This window comes from Chaetura pelagica, unplaced genomic scaffold, assembly GCF_000747805.2.
Source record: "Chaetura pelagica isolate M959 unplaced genomic scaffold, ChaPel_1.0 scaffold431, whole genome shotgun sequence".
NCBI classification, from domain to species: Eukaryota; Metazoa; Chordata; class Aves; order Apodiformes; family Apodidae; genus Chaetura; species Chaetura pelagica.
In genome coordinates, this window is record NW_009952162.1 from 355,369 (window position 1) to 374,428 (window position 19,060).

At 36.6% G+C, this 19,060-nt stretch overlaps 1 protein-coding gene across 1 annotated transcript in view; it reads left to right on the forward strand.

Annotated features, from left to right (window-relative positions):
- LOC104397307 (contactin-associated protein-like 2) overlaps positions 1–19,060 on the forward strand; it is a gene marked incomplete at both ends in the record, with an annotated part of 638,963 nt that overhangs the window by 322,469 nt on the left and 297,434 nt on the right. Inside the window, one exon of the mRNA XM_010007259.1 lies at positions 12,109–12,280. Within this exon, the coding sequence (XP_010005561.1) occupies positions 12,109–12,280 (172 nt within the window). The remainder of the gene's footprint in view (positions 1–12,108; positions 12,281–19,060) is intronic.

Genomic DNA, 19,060 nt, shown 5'->3' on the forward strand with positions numbered 1-19,060 from the left:
ACCTCCATCCTCAGAGACTGTGAATTGGTCTGAACACATGACTAAGGAACCTGCCCTAATCTGACCTACTCTGAAGAGTAGTTTGGATCAAATAATTTCCAGAGGTCCCTTCTAAGTGAAATTATTTAGTGATTGTATAATAATTTGTTTTTTCATAAGTGACTGTAATTTTTATATTTATTTTCATAGGCACCACTAAAGCAGCCAGTGTCAATATTGATGAAAGGTAATTGCCCAACACCTGATAAAGATTTTAGTTGTGCTTCTATAGAAAATAAATCTTTTAAAATCCGTCCACCATAAGCTATATTATTACTTTGAACCTTTAAGATTATAGATATTATATCGAACAACAACAACAACAAATTCTTTTATATTTCTTTTATATTTGGGCAGCTGTATTTTTATACAGCTTCCTTCTACACACTGAACTGCTCAGTCATATATGTAGGAATCACTCAGCATTACAGCAGGAGGAAATCCATCTTGGTTGTGACATATCAATATTTTCACTTTGTACTTTGTTCTTTCAAGGAAATAAGCACAGTTCTTTTAGCAAATAGCTTATTTTCTTCTGGTATGAGTCAATGTAAGTATGATGCATCTTAAATCACTTTCAAGAGAACTTTTAATGAGCCTAATGCAATTTGTCCCAGTTCAGTCCTGCAACTTTTTATCCAAAAAAATACAATGTTGAGTCACTACTGTATGAGGCCTTTACTGCTATGCTTTCTGTTCTCTTGAACAGACAGCCTTAGTGCTTAAGAAATCTCCTTGGCTCCATTGAACTTGATATTAATACTGAGAGGAACAAAGAATGTCAAGTGTTACGCTTCTGAAAGGGTTATTTTGTGGTTTCAGTTTAAAGTTTCATTCAGTTCTTTAAAAAAATTACTTTTGTTTTTTATTTTATTAAAAAAGACAGGAGATTGACATTAAAGTATTTTATGTGTATTACGTTCTAAAAATTTTCTGCTGTACACATACCTAGTTTTGAATGAACAGACTTCTACTGAAGTAAAAGTTGGATGAGCTGAGAAAGTAGAAATGCTCCATAACCCAATAGCTGGAATTATTTTCTTTAATTTTCTAGTTGTACAGGATTAAAGATTCTAAAATTATATGTATTTTTATTATTATTTTATTTTGAGAAAGGGAGCATCAAGTTTAAAAAAAAGAGAACAAAATGGTGATCCTTTCTAATATTCAAGTCTTAGGAGTAAGAGACAAATAGACTTGTGTTTTTTTCCGCTTACTGAAATGTTTGCACTTATAATAGGTTTAAGTAATTATGGAGATAACAGAAAATTGATTTTGCTTGTTGTAATTGATGACTAGAGTTCATTCTGATTTGTTATATGGATTTCTTTCAAATTTCAATCTATGTTGAATATGTGCTGCTAGATGAGTGTTTCCACTTACATAAATATTAAGGGTTGCTAACGTTTCACTTGAACTACAGGTTTAAAAGATGTGCTTAGGATAAATTAGCTGAGGCTCAGAAAGGAGAGAATGTGTGTGTTTGCATTGTAGAGATTACTTGTTATTTCTTTCTAAATTTGGAAAGGCAGTGTGCTGGTGATGTATTTCTACAGTTGTGTTTCTAAATGGAAATAATAAAACTAGTAATTTCAAAGTCATGACCACCTGAAAAAACAGATACCAAGTTCTGTTCTACCACAAGAGATGCATAACACTCTACTAACTACGCAGTTTGCCCAAATAATTCAAACAATTTATATAGATCTCATAATACAAGCAAATGGCATAGCCAATATCTTAAAAAGGAGAGGGACTACAAATCACTTTGCTATGCTTACTTTGGAAGTATCAGAATGACTATATGATATTCCCTCTTTCTCCTGCCTTTCTTTCATTTTGTATTCATCTATTACATAGTAAACAATGCAACTAATAAGAAACGTACCATGGTACATTTTTATGAGTCACATACCTCTACAGTTATTAGAAACTGAAAATGTAAGAGAGTAGGTTAAAAATTGTTAATCAGTTCTGTAGTTTGTAATGCTATACTGCAGATTTTTTTGTCTACATTAAAATGCCAGATTTTAAAACTAATTACTATATCGTTTTTGCATAAGATTCTAGTAAGCATAAAGACAGCCTTTACTAGGAATTTAGTGACTGTTTGTAGGAATTCCATTAAGCCCTACGTAACTTTTAAGGTACTTAATTTCATTGCTCAGATAATACAATTTTATGTGAATTTCAAAACAAAAATATGATGGATACATGAAAACCTAAGCTTTAGAAAACATGAAAATAATTAAGACAACTCCTTAAGTATTCAACTAACTGTATTTATTTAGTTTGCTCTATAAACAACAACAATGTTGATCTTTAAGTCCACCTGATATATTTAATGGGCATCTTTTATTTTGACCTATAGAAACAATCTCTACAATGGTATACTTCTCACCAATTATTAATATGCTTAAGGTAGCTTGGGAAGTCTGAAACATAAATTTAAGGTGCTCATTTTGGTACCTTTGTTAACTGGACAGAAAATAAATAAATAAATTTTTATTAAAACATGAATCTTTTAGGTATAAATTGGTGGAAATAAATCATGTGAAACTAGCTGAATTGATCCATTGAGTTCTATACTACTACTTTCAATTGAAGCAAATTCACCTTAGTTATTTTGTAGCCAGAACTTTCTGTACATAAAAATATTAAATATGTTTTGTAGAAGCAGCAAGTACGTTGACACAAATAATTCCAGCAGTGTAATCGCCACACTGTACATCTCTTAAAGTCAGTAAATAGTGATTGGTGCTTATATGTCCTTAAGTGTAGTTATGTCCAGCAGTCTCCAGACATTTTTGCATCTTCATGGAGGATTTTTGTTAGAAGGGAAGTTGCAGCAGCTTTGAAAATTTGGTGTATGTTTATTTTCTTTGTTATAAAAGAGAAAGCATGTATTATATGGGTAGTGTAATGTATAGATTTGCTGCAATTTGATAATTTTGTGGCTTTCTGTACTCTTCCTTCACATCCTGTGAAATAAGACACAAATTGCAGTAAAGTGTTAGATTGACTTAAATTAGCCAAGATTGGTAATAATAAGAGTAATTCTTACTGCTTCTCTCCATGTCAGAAAAGCGATGACTGAAACTTCCTGCTATTGTGCTGGTTTCCAGTCATTTGAAGGAGAATTTTGTCTAAATACAAGATCAGGACAGCTTTTTATTTTATTTTCAAAATAAGCGAGAGTTGTTGCTGATTTTATATTTTAGGGTTTCAGCCATGCAGGCACCACATTACCAAGCTGGTAAGAGGTCTGGAGGATAAGGCCTATGAGGAGAGACTGAGGGAACTGGGATTGTTTAAAGAAGAGAAGTCTGAGGGGAGACCTCATTGCTCCCTACAACTACCTGAAAGGAGGTTGTAGAGAGGTGGGAGTTGGCCTCTTCTCTCAAGTGAATAATGACAGGAGGAGAGGAAATGGCCTGAAGCTGCGCCAGGGGAGGTTTAGACTGGATATTAGAAAGAATTTCTCTACCAAAAGAGTGGTTGGACAGTGGAACAGGCTGTCCAGGGATGTGGTGGAGTCACCACCCCTGGAAGTATTTAGAAGAAGTGTAGATACAGTGCTTAGCAACATGATTTAATTACTGAACGAGTAAATTAGGTTATGGTAGGGGGATTTAGGCTATGTTTGGACTTGATTAGCTTCAAGGTCCAAAGTCCCTTCCAAGCAATGATTGTATGATTTTTTATTTTTTTTTTTTTTTTCCATGGGAATGCACATATAAATGTAATAAAACCTTCATTTAGAAACAGCAGAGTTTTTTGTCAAATGATAACCACAATATTTTATTTTTTTAACTGCTCCTCTGCCAGGAAACAGAATTGTCTTTGTACTACAAGAGCATAAAACTGTGCCTACATGCTTCCTAGCAACTGAACTATATATATATGTGTATATATATATATATATGTATATATGTTTCAAACAATATTTTGTGTCCCATTTTATTGTGTTACTTTATATTAAGAGTGCTACAAGCCCAGTGTCCTGTTTTATTTTGATCACTGTCAGTCTCTAAGTAAAGGATTAGAATCTAAAATTCTATCATGTAAAGTAGTTGTCTTTTTATTGTACTTCTGCTGAGCACTCTTCATTTGTATCCTAAGTGGCTGACTACTCTCAGACTTAATTGAAGTAGGCAGGAATTGGAAGTATTTAACGACTGGAAAAATCAAGTGGATTCTGAAGAAAAAGCAAAAAAACAACATCTAGTCACTTTAAAAAGTAGACTTTCTTCAGTGGAGCTCTTGTTTATATAATGCACATTTTCCATCCTGTGGAGTTTCTGCTCCTATTTCAGCATAAAATAAGCTACATTTGTAACATGAATTACCAAAATTTACACCAGTTCTTGTCAAAGTAAGAATTTTTAATACATTTATTTGCAAGAAAAGAAATTAAATCTTGCTGTTCATCCACTTTTTAAACATCAAATTGCACATGGATCCAGTTTTGCTATTATTTTGTGAAAAGAAAAATACAATTCCTGTATCAGTAAATTTCTGTTGCTCTCTTGGAATGCAGATATACCAAAATGCTTTATTAAGTTTACTGTAATTTTTTAATGCACCCACACCAATACTGACATTGTAAAACCAACGATATGTACAATTCAACACACATTGAACAATGAACCAAATAAAGGATGATAAATTATTTGAACATTGAATAGGTAATACCTGATTTATTTCTGCTGAGATTTTAACAAATATAAATTTTAGTATCTATCTGTATTTTTAAGACTATTTTACTTAATTTCCCCCTTATTCTCTTCCTTTTAAGATGCTGCTATACCCTTACAGTAATATTTCAGCTCTTTTTCCCAACAGTCAAGAATACTTTATTTCAGCTCTTAAATATCTGAGCAAACATCCAATATACAGACAGAGCGATAAAGGGGAAGAAGTCATTGTATTTCATGCTGCCATGAAGCTGAAGAAGCATCAACCTCATCTTCTCCTAGTCCAACCAGTAAAACCAATCCCAAAAGATGTTTCTCTTTCACCACCATCATCTTCTGCCTGTTTTCTTTCCTTGACAACCAGCTTACAATACTAGTATAATTACATGTTCAGAAAACCTTTTATGCTATACATGACCAATATCTATGGCTGGGTCAAGTAACACTAGAATTACTATATCCAAATCTCTAGTGTGCTCCAAGAAGAATTTCTCTGGTACACAATAAAGGAGAACTGTAGTACTATATGTAGTACTATAGTACATGTACTACTATATACTACCAGTACTATACTGGTATTCTTCATATCTTTGATAGAGAGGTCCTAGGAGCTACTTTTTGAAGAATTAAATCCCATTAAAAATTGGTAGGTCCTGAATCAGTGTCAATACACTGAAGTGAAATCTAACTGAGGATTTAAGGAGTAATAGAATACAGAGATTAAAAAATCTCAGTGGTTTTCCAGAACTCGCCTGAATTAATAAGCAGAGAGGGGACAATAAAATATTTTTAGGGAAGAGCATCTGGCTGATGACCAGATTTCCAGAGTAGACAAAACAAATCAGGAATTGCACCACTTGTACAAAGTGCTGCCAAGTGTTGAGAGATCTGATTAAACTTTTTCATCATAATATGAATGATGTGTACAGAAAAGATTCTGCAGAGTTCACCAGGGACTTTATTAATGCTAGCTTATTTTACATAGAGGGCTCTTGTGTGCCCAGGAATGCTAGAAGTACAGCATCCTCTTGTTTTAAGCTCTAACATAAGTAAACTACACTTTTCTTTCTGAATCTTGACACATTTGTGTTTTTTAGGTTAGTCATTTACATGTTAGGATAGAATGCACTATGTTGCATTCAACCTCTGTGTTTCTGTAAATGAAACAATTAAGGCAAAAGATTAATTGATTAGAAAATGCCTTACTCAAGAAGTGGATGACTTTCTTTGCAAGCACACACAGAAAAATTGTAGTTCCACTTCTGGTTTGCCTTTCTACACTCCACCAAGCTGCAAGGCTCTAAAGTCTTGTTTATTTTCAGTAAAATGCATAGCATAACTAGACATGGGATCTAAATGTCTTGGCAAACCTCATGTTCACTAATATAGAATTGTGACTGGAGTAAAAGAGGCATTACTGTTGAAACCTCCAGTACTGATCCCATATTCCTTCAAATACAAGCATCAAGCACAGCATAGCTAGCTGGTTGAGGGAGGTGATTGTCCCACTTCACTCCATAGTGGTGCAGCCACAGTACAAAAAGGATACAAAGCTACTGGAGGGTATTCAGAGGAGGGCCATGAGGTTAGTGAAGAGTTTAGAGAGGAAGAGAGTTTAGAGGAGCAACTAAAGGTACTTGGTCTGTTCAGCCTGGAGAAGAGGAGACTGAGGGGAGACCTCATCGCAGCTTACCGCTTCTCCATTAGGGAAGAAGAAGGAGTAGGCACTGACTTCTTCTCTATGATGACCAATGATAGGACCCAAGGGAATGGTAGGAAGATGCTCAGGAGGAGGCTTAGGTTGGACATTAGAGATTCTTCACCCAGAGGGTGGTAAAGCTCTGGAATAGGCTCCCCAGGGAAGTAGTAATGGCACCGAGCTTGACAACATTCAAGAAACATTTGGACAACACTCTCAGGGACATGATGTGAACTTTGGGGTTGTCCTGTTCTGGGGCAGGAGTTGGACTTGGTGACCCAGGCTGTGCAAGGAGGTGGCTGAGCCACCATCCTTGGAGGCATGTAAAAAGATGGATGTGGTGACAGGGGACAGGGTTTAGTGGTGGACACAGCAGTTAGGGTAGTGTTTGGACTCGATGATCTTGAAGGTCTTTTCCAACCAGAACGATACTGTGATACTATGAAATACTTAGAAAGTATGTGTGTGCTTTTTTTGTGCATTTCTGTAGGTTTACAAAGATGCAATGAAGTGAAAAAAATACTCTATTTTAACTAATTCCTTCTGCAGTTTGTTTGCTTTAGCTTGTTTCATGCTCTTGGAGCAGGAAATGGTTTTCCAAAGTTATTGCCCGTGTTCCACTTCACACTAACGGCCCTGTTCTGCTCTGACTGAAACAAACATAAAAATACCAACGTGAATTTGGGTATGTAGGTGTATTGAGCTTTTATTTTAGTGTGTTTTCCTGTTTATTAACATATGAAACACTAGCTCTATCTTCAACTGAAGTACATTGTTGCACACTAGATTTGGATTTTGTTCTGTGCGTGCAGAATAACATCTTTTGACTCGGCATGATGCATATAGAAAATTTGAAAATTCCTTGACCCTTAAAAAACACTGTGCTGCTGTTTATCCCAACAAATAAAGAAAATTGTTTTCTTCCTCTCATTCTGCATAGCAAGGATCCAGGACTTACACTAGAAATACCATGTTAATAAAAATCACTGTCAGAATTGAGATCAGTCACTTCTTCTGTTGATGACTAGATTCTGCAGCTACCCCATGACTACCAGTTAGATATTGGAGATAACAGTTACTTATTTCCTTTTGTTTAATGATGTGTGTTTTTTCATTTAAAGAAGTAAAATGCCAAGTACCATCTGTATACAAACAGTAGTCCATCATTAACTTATATATCAAACAAAAGGCAAGCAAAATAAATGTAATGATGAAGTGTTCTCACAAGCTGTGAAGAAAAACTTCTTGTCACAATGGAACTTCCATTACATTTCAGAGAAAATCTGAATGTTTCACACAGGGATAAAAAGTAATACCTAGTTACGTATTCAGAATCTAGTATGATGCATCATTCTTAGGTCAGATCTAAGAAACAAGTACTGCATCATTTGTTTAATAACATGCTCTATGTGTTCTTTTGTTATTATGGCACGAATCTGAATGTATTCTTCCTTCAGCTTCCATTCTGGTAATGTCTTTAGTAGAACCTTACTCAGGTGATTAGAAGATAGGTATAATAAATCTTGACACTGGAAAAGAGATACTGTTTTTATTGATTTCATAGGTATTTCATTATACCTATTATTATTTACTTATTGGTTTATTATCATTAAGGTATTTCTAACATTGAAAACAGCATTAATCCAAACTACAGATTTTCTGTTTTTTTCTTGCAAGTTTGAATGAAGTTCAGGACCTGGATCTAGAGTTTTGGCTGTACTGTGTTTCGTAGGTAGAGCAAAGTCCTGGAAACAAACCTCCTTGAACTGTGGAGAGAATTCAGATTCAATCCATGTCTGACTGTTGCAGGAGAATCCATCTTTTTGTGGGTTTAAAATGTAAAAAATAATATTGAAAGATTTAGATTTTATACAGAAATAGCCACAAAGATGTAGAAATTACAGGCTAAGGGAGTCTACCTGACTTCAAAGTGCATTTGTAATCATAAACAGCAACGTTGTTTTAAACTGTCGAAACCGCATTTTAAGTGTGTTTTGAAAATGTACACATTTTCTTGTCAGCAAGAAGATCAATACAGCGTTGTCCAAGTTGTTCATCCATTATTTAGCCTTTCTAGTAACAGCATTACTGTCAGCCTTGGTTGCTGAACTTAATTTAATTAAAATTTCATTCACTGTAGCAAGGATGAGGAAGTGAATCATGTCTCAGTAATGGAAATCTGGAAGAGGAAGGCTAACAAGTGCAAGGTACTGGGTGATTTTCAAGTTTGCATTTTGAGGCAGAAGCTTTGTCCCAGGTGACTAAGACTAGACTTATCTAAAATGTCCAGATGCCACCAAAATTAGTGGACATTAGACTGTATATGTAATAGTTCAAAAATGAAACAGTTGTTCTATACAAGGCGTATCTAATTTCTTTCCCATGTGCTAAGTTCTTTACATAACAGTATATTCCATAAATGTATCCTGAACAGTTCGTCCAAGCTATGGCAACAAATTTACAGTAGAAAAAAGTTGGTGTTAGGAAAGGTTTGGTTTGTGAGAAATATATGGTTTGAAAAAAACACCATTCTTCCATTCCCTGTGGGTAGTGAATTGTTGTTTGAAATTATCCCTTGGCGTAACTATCTGTTACAGGAATGGCATGACTGAAATGCCTGGACACCCAGTCAGCCACAAAGACAATTTATTCAGGATACAGTGCAACTGCATTAAATCCTCTCCCAGTTCCTTACATGACTAGAATCAGTAAAGGGAGTAGCAGAAGATGGTAAACAAAGACATATGGGTGACCAAGTTGTACTTTTCTTCCATTGATAGATACATCAAAATTCAGAATCCCAAGCTGACTAATTCTCGGTGTGCACCACTCTCTTGGGTAAGAGAGGAAATCTTGGTTTATGGAGTTAGATTAGGAGCTGCCACCACCTCCAGCCTGTGACTCACTCCTACTGCAGCTAGTGGAGGCCAGCCTGGGAACCCAAGGAGCTTGGGTCTTGGCCTAGGCTGAGGGACCCAGCTTCTACTTTCTGTTTGCAGTTCAACCAGTAGCAAAGTGCAGAATATATCTCAGAGACCAATAATACGAACTGTGAGCTAATGTAGTGTAGGTTAAGAACTGATACTTCAGATGCATTGAAGCTGAGAATCACATAGAGAGATGCTTCTGTGGTTCTCCAATGCTAGCATTCGCTCGTGGCTTAGTTATTTCACTCTTAAACTTTTTGATGTGAAGAATGGGTTGTGGTTTTAGGTTCTTATTTTTCAGTTAGTGCTTGAAGGATGGTGGATAATCTTTTCATTATATTCAGATATATTCTTATAATATCCTTGTTACTAAGATTTTACCACAGTGTTGGTACTCTTGAACTTAATATTTAAAACAAAGGAATTGTGGAAGTGCTTTGAACCAGATGATGATACACAGGTTTCTTGGTACAGCTCTGCGAATGCACTAAAGATCTAAATGATGATGTGCTTGATGTTAGTTTGGGGTTCTTGGTGAGAAGGAGTTACAGGATAGTTTCAGGGACAGTTCAAAAACCAGACAATTATATTGAAAGAGTGAGCAGTTTAAATATAATTTGAGAAAGCACCTGATAGGAACATGCAAATGTTTTCTTTTATTCACTAAACAGTGAATTAACTTGCAGTTTCTGTCTCTCAGTACTGTTGTCTGTAAAGCTGCAGATGAACCAGTTCAATCAGCCACTAGAAAGAACAAGTAAAAAAAACTAGGAGGGAGGTTTCTGAAAGCTCTGTCCTCTTTTCATCAGATAAGTCACTAGCCAATGCATATGCTGGGAAGAGATTATAAATCCCATCCCTACAATTTGACTTTTCTGCCAGTCCAAAATCTAGGATTAGCACAGTTGGTAGTTAGACTGGTAGTTAAAATTCTACCAGTCCCACAATCTAGGATTAGCACAGCTTTGGTGGTGGGCAGTTGGTCTGGTAGGGTTCTTATGCACTAGTTAGGCAACTGGGGGATCCCTAGGAATTTTTCCTTCTCCGTCTGATGCATACTAGTATGGGGGATTCTTATCTTTCTTGTAGCAGCTTATGGCTGCCTGTGATAGTGTCACAATTTTGCTCCAAAGGTGGTATGACCTCAAGACAAGCCTTTGCCCAATTTCTTGAAATCCTGTCAGAGCCAACTTTTTGCATGCCCACTGCTTAATTACTGTAACATTCCTGTTTAATTCTGTGGTGCCAGCAGTGAACTCTGAAGCAAGTGCCTACTGAAGTGAGTCAGGGAAATTTAGGAGCTACCACCAGTAATTTTAGCAGATGGACAAGACTGTTTTAGAAAATTTAAAAAAAAACATTACTGGTCATATCAATGTTCTTGCAAAGCCTGTCCATTGAAATGGGTCTTAATTATATTTTGGGGAAGACTTACTTGTATCTGGGGGTTTTTTTAGTAATAGGTGCCACATTAAGCAGCATCTGTCCTCGAGCCCCAAATGCTTGTTTTTGCCTTCTATTCTGTTCACTGTCAATCCAACTATTTTTGTGATCTGTGATAAACTGCATTCAGGAACAGAATGTAAAATTATGTTCATTCTTTCTTCCTGCTGCCACTCAAACAATATCAGTTTGATAACCTATCTCAACAAATAGCTGTTTCCATGCTATTTGAGATGGCAGTAAGGCATTGGGGATCAGAAGCTGGGTAGGAAAAGGGGAGGAGGAATTGGAGCTGTATAGTCTGTCTTAACTACCAAAACAATTTCTTTTACCTGTGTCAGTCAAGAGTTGCATGTTTAGTCATCTTCCTAGCTGAAAGTTGCTATACCGTTATGCATTTTTCAGTCTTTTTACCTTCTTTACCTCTTTACCTTTTGTTAACCTCTCTCCCTTCCTGCTCTCATCTTAAACAGATTCTGTCTGAATTATTTTCTTTTGGCTTTTTCAGGGAGTTTATTGTTGAAGATTTATAAGTAGTGAAGGAGGCTCTCCACTGTATTATCAAGGATATTTTTCTCAAGTAAATTGATACATTCACTTCTGAAGTGCGTTAAGTTGAACAATTACATATGAGCATCCTGTCTCCTTGCCTTTTAGCATGAAAGATACTAATTAATTTTCAACTCATATAAATCACCTTCAGAAAGACAGGCAAATGAATGCACTCAGAGAAAAAATGAAAATAACTGCAGAATGTCTTCAGATTCCTCAGAAGTGGGCCAGGATATTAGATTTTAGGGCTAGTTTTAAGTTTTCAGTAAGTTTCCAGGGCAACTATTCATTGCCCTGGCAGCCTTCTTCTAAAAAAAATATGAACTGGAAAATCACGTAGTGGACTACATGGAATACGTTTTTCTCAGAAAAAACTGAGAAATGGGAAAGTGATTCTTAACATATAGCAAGAAGATTAATCCCTTTCCTATTCCCTGAATCTTTGTATGAAGAGAGAAGTACTGAGAAACAGCAGTAGAGGGCTGGAAGAGGAGAAGGATAGCTGAAGACTTCTATCCTGTAGGCAAAGATTAATGAAAGAATCATCAGATGTACTTTATAAATTCTTACCAGTAATTGCCAATAACTTAAATCAATAACATTGTAGTGCAATCTAAGAACTGTATATTGTTAACTTCCCTCTTTGCATTTTACTTACCCCATCTAGAAAATGTCTTTTCCTGTGAAAAAAATACAGACTTGAATAATAGTATATGATGTTAATAATGCTCTTTATTCTACTGCTCTACAGGGTTTCCTATACAGATGAATGATTCCGATCACTCGCTATTTCAGCATTCATTTCAAGGATGCATGCAGTTTATTCACGTGGATGATCAGCTGGTAGATTTATACGCAGTGGAGCAAGGCAAGCTGGGAAGCTTTGCCAATGTCACCATTGACATGTGTGCCATTATTGACAGGTAAGTTGCAGAGACATCGCTGATACTCTCATACATTGATACACAATCCTGCATATTCTGAAAACAGAACAGGTGGTTCTGGCATTGTCAGTGATCATGTCAAGGGAGCCCTGCCTTTTTAGCAGTGGGAGCCATGCTTAGATGATGGAGATGATGGCTTCAAATTGCAGATTGTGTGGGATGAAGTGGACAGCATATCTTCAGTCTCCTCACTGTCAGGTAGAGGAGGAGGTGAAAAGAAGTTCTTGTAAGATAAATTCAGCCCATGGATCAGTAGCTGCCTTAGCCATCCCAAAAATTGACATCACTTTGGATAGAGAGAATTATCCCAAAAAGTCACACACTTTATCTGTATCTTAGATGACTGCTACAAAGATGTTTTTAAAGCTAGAAGTTGTGCTTCCTGGCTTCAGTGCCTTCTAGCTTCACTGAATTCCTCTGAGAACTAAAATAGGTCCACATGCTTGCACAAATGTGCATGTGCTCTAACTTTATCAAAGTTCTGTCTCCACACATAAAAATGACATTAGCATTAACTGTGATTAGTATTTGGTAGTTAGAATTGCTTTTCTTTTTGTTGAATACTTGTTTTTGGAAATGTAAACTGATTTGAAAGAAATTATCTGAAGATTCACCTAATTAAGCCTCTGCTTTTTCTGTAGTGGATAAATCTAAGCTTATGTGACAGTTTGTACAGATTCTGCTTATGCTAGTGTCTATTAGAAATAATTCCATCATCATAGTGAAGTTAATCAGAATTAGGCTTTTGCAGTGTATTACAATGTAATTACAATTAACTTAAAATGTAAGTTAATTAGAATCAGAACTTTACAAGACGTTTTTAAAAAATAAGACTTAAGGCTTCTTATATGCCAAGCAGCTTACTTGTGAAGTGAACGTCATATAGAAGTTACTGTTTATAAGGTATTTATTTTTATTATTTTTATAATATACATACAATTCATACAATGCCATATTCCATATGTTATGTTATGTGGAATACCTTTTACTTTATTAAATATTATTATGCTTTATATGGTTGACATGCATTATATATTAGGTTTTGTTTATTTAGTTTATATATGTATATATCAGCATTCATAATATATTTTAATATAAATAACAGTGTTCTATATGTATTTGTGTATGTATGTTATATTTCTATAAGAAAACATTCTCTTTTTCTCTGCTCTGCCACCTTGGACCCTGATATCATCCTCAATATATAAATTAAAACTATATGTCTTATATTTATGCTTTCTAAGTACTGGAAGATTGTGTTGCTAGCAGACTAACACCTGTCTAATCATAAGATATCAAAATTGTATAAAAATAATTTTCTTAGGGTTCTTCCGGGGTTTTTTTTAAGGATTGAAATGTTACCTAGTTTGGTTATTTTCCCATGATTTAGTTAATTTCTTTGTAGTTTGCACTGTAAAACACACCCTTTGGCTAAAAAGTACTAATGCCAAGCTTTAGATCTGACTGGATTTTCATAGCTGTCTTACTAACATCTGCACATCAAGAGTTTACAAGCACTTCTGTTACAATATGCCGCTACATAGAAGGGTTTTTTATGTGGCTTTCTTTTAAAAGAACCAAGTACCATGTGTGCTATGTGTTAGCTTCATTGTGTTTCCTTTGAAATGCCAAGATATTTGTGGCTGTGATCCTAGAATCCTTCTTCTTTTTTAAACTTACTTAGGTCTGAATCTTAAAGGCTTCGGTCATCATCAACATGGTGGCCACAAGAGTGGCTTTCATAGCCACTCTTCAATGAAGACACCCACTGGGCAAAAAGATAAGCTGTACTATTGAATTATTCCTACTGCAGACTTCAGCCATTTGGTTGGGGAAAAAAACATGAGGTTGTAAATGGTGGCATTTTTCATCATTAGCCAGAGCAGATAGTCAGGAGGGGACAGTTTTCTCTACAAGAACATGACAGAAGGTTCTGAGGGTGCTGACTTCTCCTGTTGCACCCACCTGGAGATAACTGCTTCTGAAGTCCTAGGTTCTGCCAAGCTAAACACCTGCCCTGTATGGAAAGGGTTTCTGCATTTTAGTTCCAGCATTTTCAGACATTAGAAAAATAGTCACGTAACAGTATTCCACTGGTACTTGGGAGATGCAAGTTTTGAACCAGTGTCTTTTTATTTTTAGTCTTCCCCTCCTTACATGAGCATTTTGTTATTGCAAAGACTGCAAGCTGAGACCTTATTAAAAGAGACACTAAAGATGGGAAACATTCTCTTTTTACTAGCGGCCAAATAGTATAAATGCATTTTTTTTTTTTTTCCATAGAGGTATACATACGGTAATTACATGCAGTTAAAATGCTACTGAGATAAAATAATCATCCCTATTTCTGTGTCTTCATTAGCTTTAATTGTATTAGCAATGGAACTTGCATTGCTATCACAGTGATCAACACGCTGTACTGCTTGTGACAGGACAGGTCCCTATACACCTCCTTTACTTATCACTAACAAACTAACTTGTTGTTACAGTCCAGATGGTATAGTTGTGCTTCAGGATTTTAGCACAGGACATTGAACCCTAATTTATCCCAGCAGTCTCAGAGATTTCTAAAAGCTTACCTGATTTTGTTGTGGCTAGAATTATGGATTTTCATCATGAAATCACAATGAAGAGGTACTAAAATGGTTTCAAAATATAGTATCCAATCTGTTGTTGCAGATTATGCAGAACAGATGCCAATTTTAACAAAAATCTCTGTGTACCATAGGAGATGAAATTATAGAAATGTAGGAAAGAAAAGCAATACCAAGGATTTTCATGTATCTGCTTCTGTGTATTATGAATATGTAAATTGTGATTCCCATTGTAATGAAGTGAGACGAATTAGAAGACAATTTTTAATAACAATTTCATGTTAAAAAATTAATGTAAGTAATCAGATATGTGTGGCAGAACATATCTGGGTGATTATTGCTCACCTGCTGTGGTTATACACTGTATGACAGAGTGCCAGCATTCAGCTTTAATAACCACATTCTCTACAGTCTATGTGATTGCCAATCAAATTTTGAAATAATTAATTTAAATAACAAAACACAGCAAGCATATTGGTACATGAAAATGGTCAGAATGTAACTGGTAGCAAGACAGAATTTCTTTGGAATTAAAATTCATCATTGCACATAGCCTTAAAATACTTCAATTCTGGCTCTTTACATGGACTTCAGGCCTTGCTCTCTGTTCTCCTTCTCCCTCTTGGAGTTCAGTGATGAGGTAGTCAGTGAGGAGTAAGACAGACATTATCATGTACTACTGTGCATAAGAATCAGATGATGTACCAGTGATGTACCAAACCTGCTTTACAGCTGAGCTGTTCCCAAGTCAAATTCACAAAAAGAAAGTAATTTATAACTGGGGAAGAGCTGAAGCCATGTCCTCACTTCAGCCTGCAGGTAGAGGGAGAAGATACTCCCCTTCTACTCCCTTCTTGTGAGACCCCATCTGGAGAACTGTGTTCCGCTCTGGGGCCCCCAACACTGAAAGGACATGGGCTTGTTGGAGCAAGTCCAGAAAAGGGCCACAAAGATGATCAGAGGGCTGGAACACCTCTGTCATGAGGACAGGCTGAGAGCAGTGGGGTTGTTCAGCCTGGAGAAGGGAAAGCTCTGAGGAGACCTTAGAGCAGCCTTCCAGTACCTGAAGGGAGCCTATAGGAAAAATGAGGAGGGAATTAAAGGATGATAACAGTTCTAAACTGAAAGGGGGCTGATTTAGGTTAGATATTAGAAAGAAATTTTGGTGAAACACTGACACAGGTTGCCCAGAGAAACTGTGGATGCCCCCTCCCTGGAAGTGTTCAAGGCTAAGTTGGATGGAGCTTTGAGCAACCTGGTCTAGTGGAAGGTGTCCTTTCCTATGGCAGTGGGGTTGAAACTAAATGATCTTGAAGGTCCCTTCCAATCCAAATCATTCTGTGAGTCTTATGTTTCTGGTCATATGGCTGAAAGCCACTGACTACATGTACTTTCTCCCTCTCCTCTCCCTCTACCCACTTCTCTTGCAACCATGCAAACTTTTGATGTGGAAATGGAGATGAAAGTTGCCTTTTAACCAGAGAGAGCCAAGCGCATTTACTTCATAATCCATCTCGGTCCAGAAAAGTGACTTTGTAGACAGATGATAGATCAGACGACAGTGACAGTGCTTTTAATATTGTGACACTCGTCCCCTATATACCTGAGTGTGACAACTGCCATATTACTGAACATAGATCAATAAACAGTCTGAAGGCTGCAAACTCTACAGAGCAGGCCACAAAATAAGAATAGTTTAATTACCTTTCCTGTCATTATATATTCTGCAATTCTCTCACATTTAAAAAAGAGAGGGAAACATTGTAGAAATAGGGGAAATGTAGCTATGAGAAACATGAACAAATTGAATAAATTGAGTTTTCCCATTTGTTCACAAGCTTTTTCCCTTGCATGCAGCTGGAAGAAATTTGATAACTTGCAGAACACGGCAAACAGCAATTCCAATGAGAATTAAAATATATGTTGTTTTAGAGATAAGATACAGATATAATAATAGTTGCTGGACTGGAGTTGTCTATGCAGCAGTTAGATATCTTCACGAAATTGGCTGAATCTTCCTGCTGTCACTAGTTAGAAGGAAGCTGACAGGATAGCAATACAAGTGCAGATTTTGTAAATAACCTTTTGGGCCCACAGACTATTCAAGTGAATTGTTGTAAGCTGGTTTTCAAATCAACCTTCCTTAGAGATTTAATGTTTTGGTGACAACAGTAGCATGGAATTTATTATAAACTTTACTCAGAAAAGTACTTTTCATTTGATTATTTATCTAAGATCACCCTACTCCTTTCTGATCTTGCAAGGGGGCCAGAATCTTAAGTCAGTTGGAGCTGTGCCATGAGTTCTACAGTAAAGGAAAATCAAATTCTTTTCAATGTAAAAGTAGTTTCTAAATACAAACATTTCGATTCTGTGTCATTCTAAAACAACTGAATGTAAGCTGCACATGGAAATAATATTTGATATTCATTATGATACCAATAGTCATAACAACTAATTAATCAAGTAAAGTCTGAAATTAACAAAGAATAGGAAGAGCACAGTTTCTGTTTCAAGTAAGGGTCATTTTTTTGAATGCTTATTGCACTAATTATGTTAGTAAAGCTGGGAAATACTTTGGGGAGGAACAAAACCGTAGTCTTTTCAGAGGTTTAGGATTCATTGCACTCTGTCTGAAGATAAATGAGTGGAATACATGGAAGTATTACTTGCTTAAATGCTAAAAAGTTTTAATTTGAAACAGGGAACCAACATGTGAAGTGAATGCACATGTTCTTCCATGGAAGAGATGAAAGATGATGTTTATTTTCATTTCCATAGTTCAGGAAGAACTATAATAATTCTAGGGTCTGTCAGAGAGTCCCTAAAAAGTAAAACAAAACAAAACAAAACAAAATTATGCTGATTAGATTGTGGAAGTTGCCACAGGGGGAAAAAAAAAAAAAAAAAAGGCAGCACTGAGGGATGGAGTAGGACTGCATGGACAGAAGGTAGAAAATGTGTGATTTTACCAGTGTGGAACAGTATGAGTAATGACCCAGCCTGTTAAATAACTTAATAGTGTAATCCGTAGCTGTTTCAGTAAGTTAGAACTGTTTGAAATGCAGGTGGCTTGATTACTACTGTTTGCTCATGTCTTTGCAATGTTCTTATTTTTTTTCTTCAGTCACTTTAACTTATATTACACAGGTTACAGTAGTTAAAAGCATTCTTAAGAGACTCTTCCAAGTCACTGTGTGAGTTATATATAACCTTGTATCTGATGCCTAAACATTTTGAAATCTCCAAAATCATCACTTATTCTTTGTCTTGTATTTAATTCTTCATAACCTTTTCAGAGACAGGAAAAAATATCTTGGTCCTTTTAACTTTAATATTAATCCATCTTTCAATTATGAAAAATGTATGCTGATGAAATAGTTTTCTAGAACAAGTGGATTATTTGTTCAGAATAAATACTTGTTCTTGCTAAAGCAAAAGTTAAGACAGTAAACATGTGGGTTTATTGTTGAGGAGGAGTAGAATGTCTTGCAGAGTTCTGGACAATCAAGACACCTACAGGGTTGGTTTCTGCCAAGGTCTGAGAGAAGAGTAACAGCTCTGGGTTTTTCCTTGGGAGGAGAGTGGCAGAGAACACTTCAGGGACACCCGGAAGCTGAGCCCAGTGCCTGGCCAGCAAGTGCAGGCACAGCCCTTGGGACGTCCGGGGAACAGAGGGTTTGCCTGGGGCCAACACCCCAAAAACCTTCCTCCCAAGGGACGTGAGCACAGGGACAGTGGGCAGGGCCTGTGGTGGGCAGGGCTGGGGGGCCCTGTCACCCCCACATCACAGGGTCACCTCTGGCAACGCAGCCAATGACTCAGGGCAGAATGAAAGGGGGCATCCACCTGTGTTCCACTGCCACAGCTGGCCTGGGGGCAGCCTGAGATATCTGAGAGCAAGTCCTTGAGGAGCTGGTAAGATTACTTGGAGGGGATGGGGAAGGGAGGGGAGACAGGAGGATGGACAAGACGCTGAAGATTCTCTGCTGCAAGAGCATCTCTAGGTAGGACCACCTTTGAATTCCATCTGAGGGACAGAAATCCTTTTCAGCTGGATAGCCATAGCCAGACCAAGGGAATGGCTTCTTGAGGAGCACTGCAGAGCTAGTTGTCCTCAACCCCTGCAAAGCCATGAGAAGAACCTGGAAGAAATAGGTTGCAG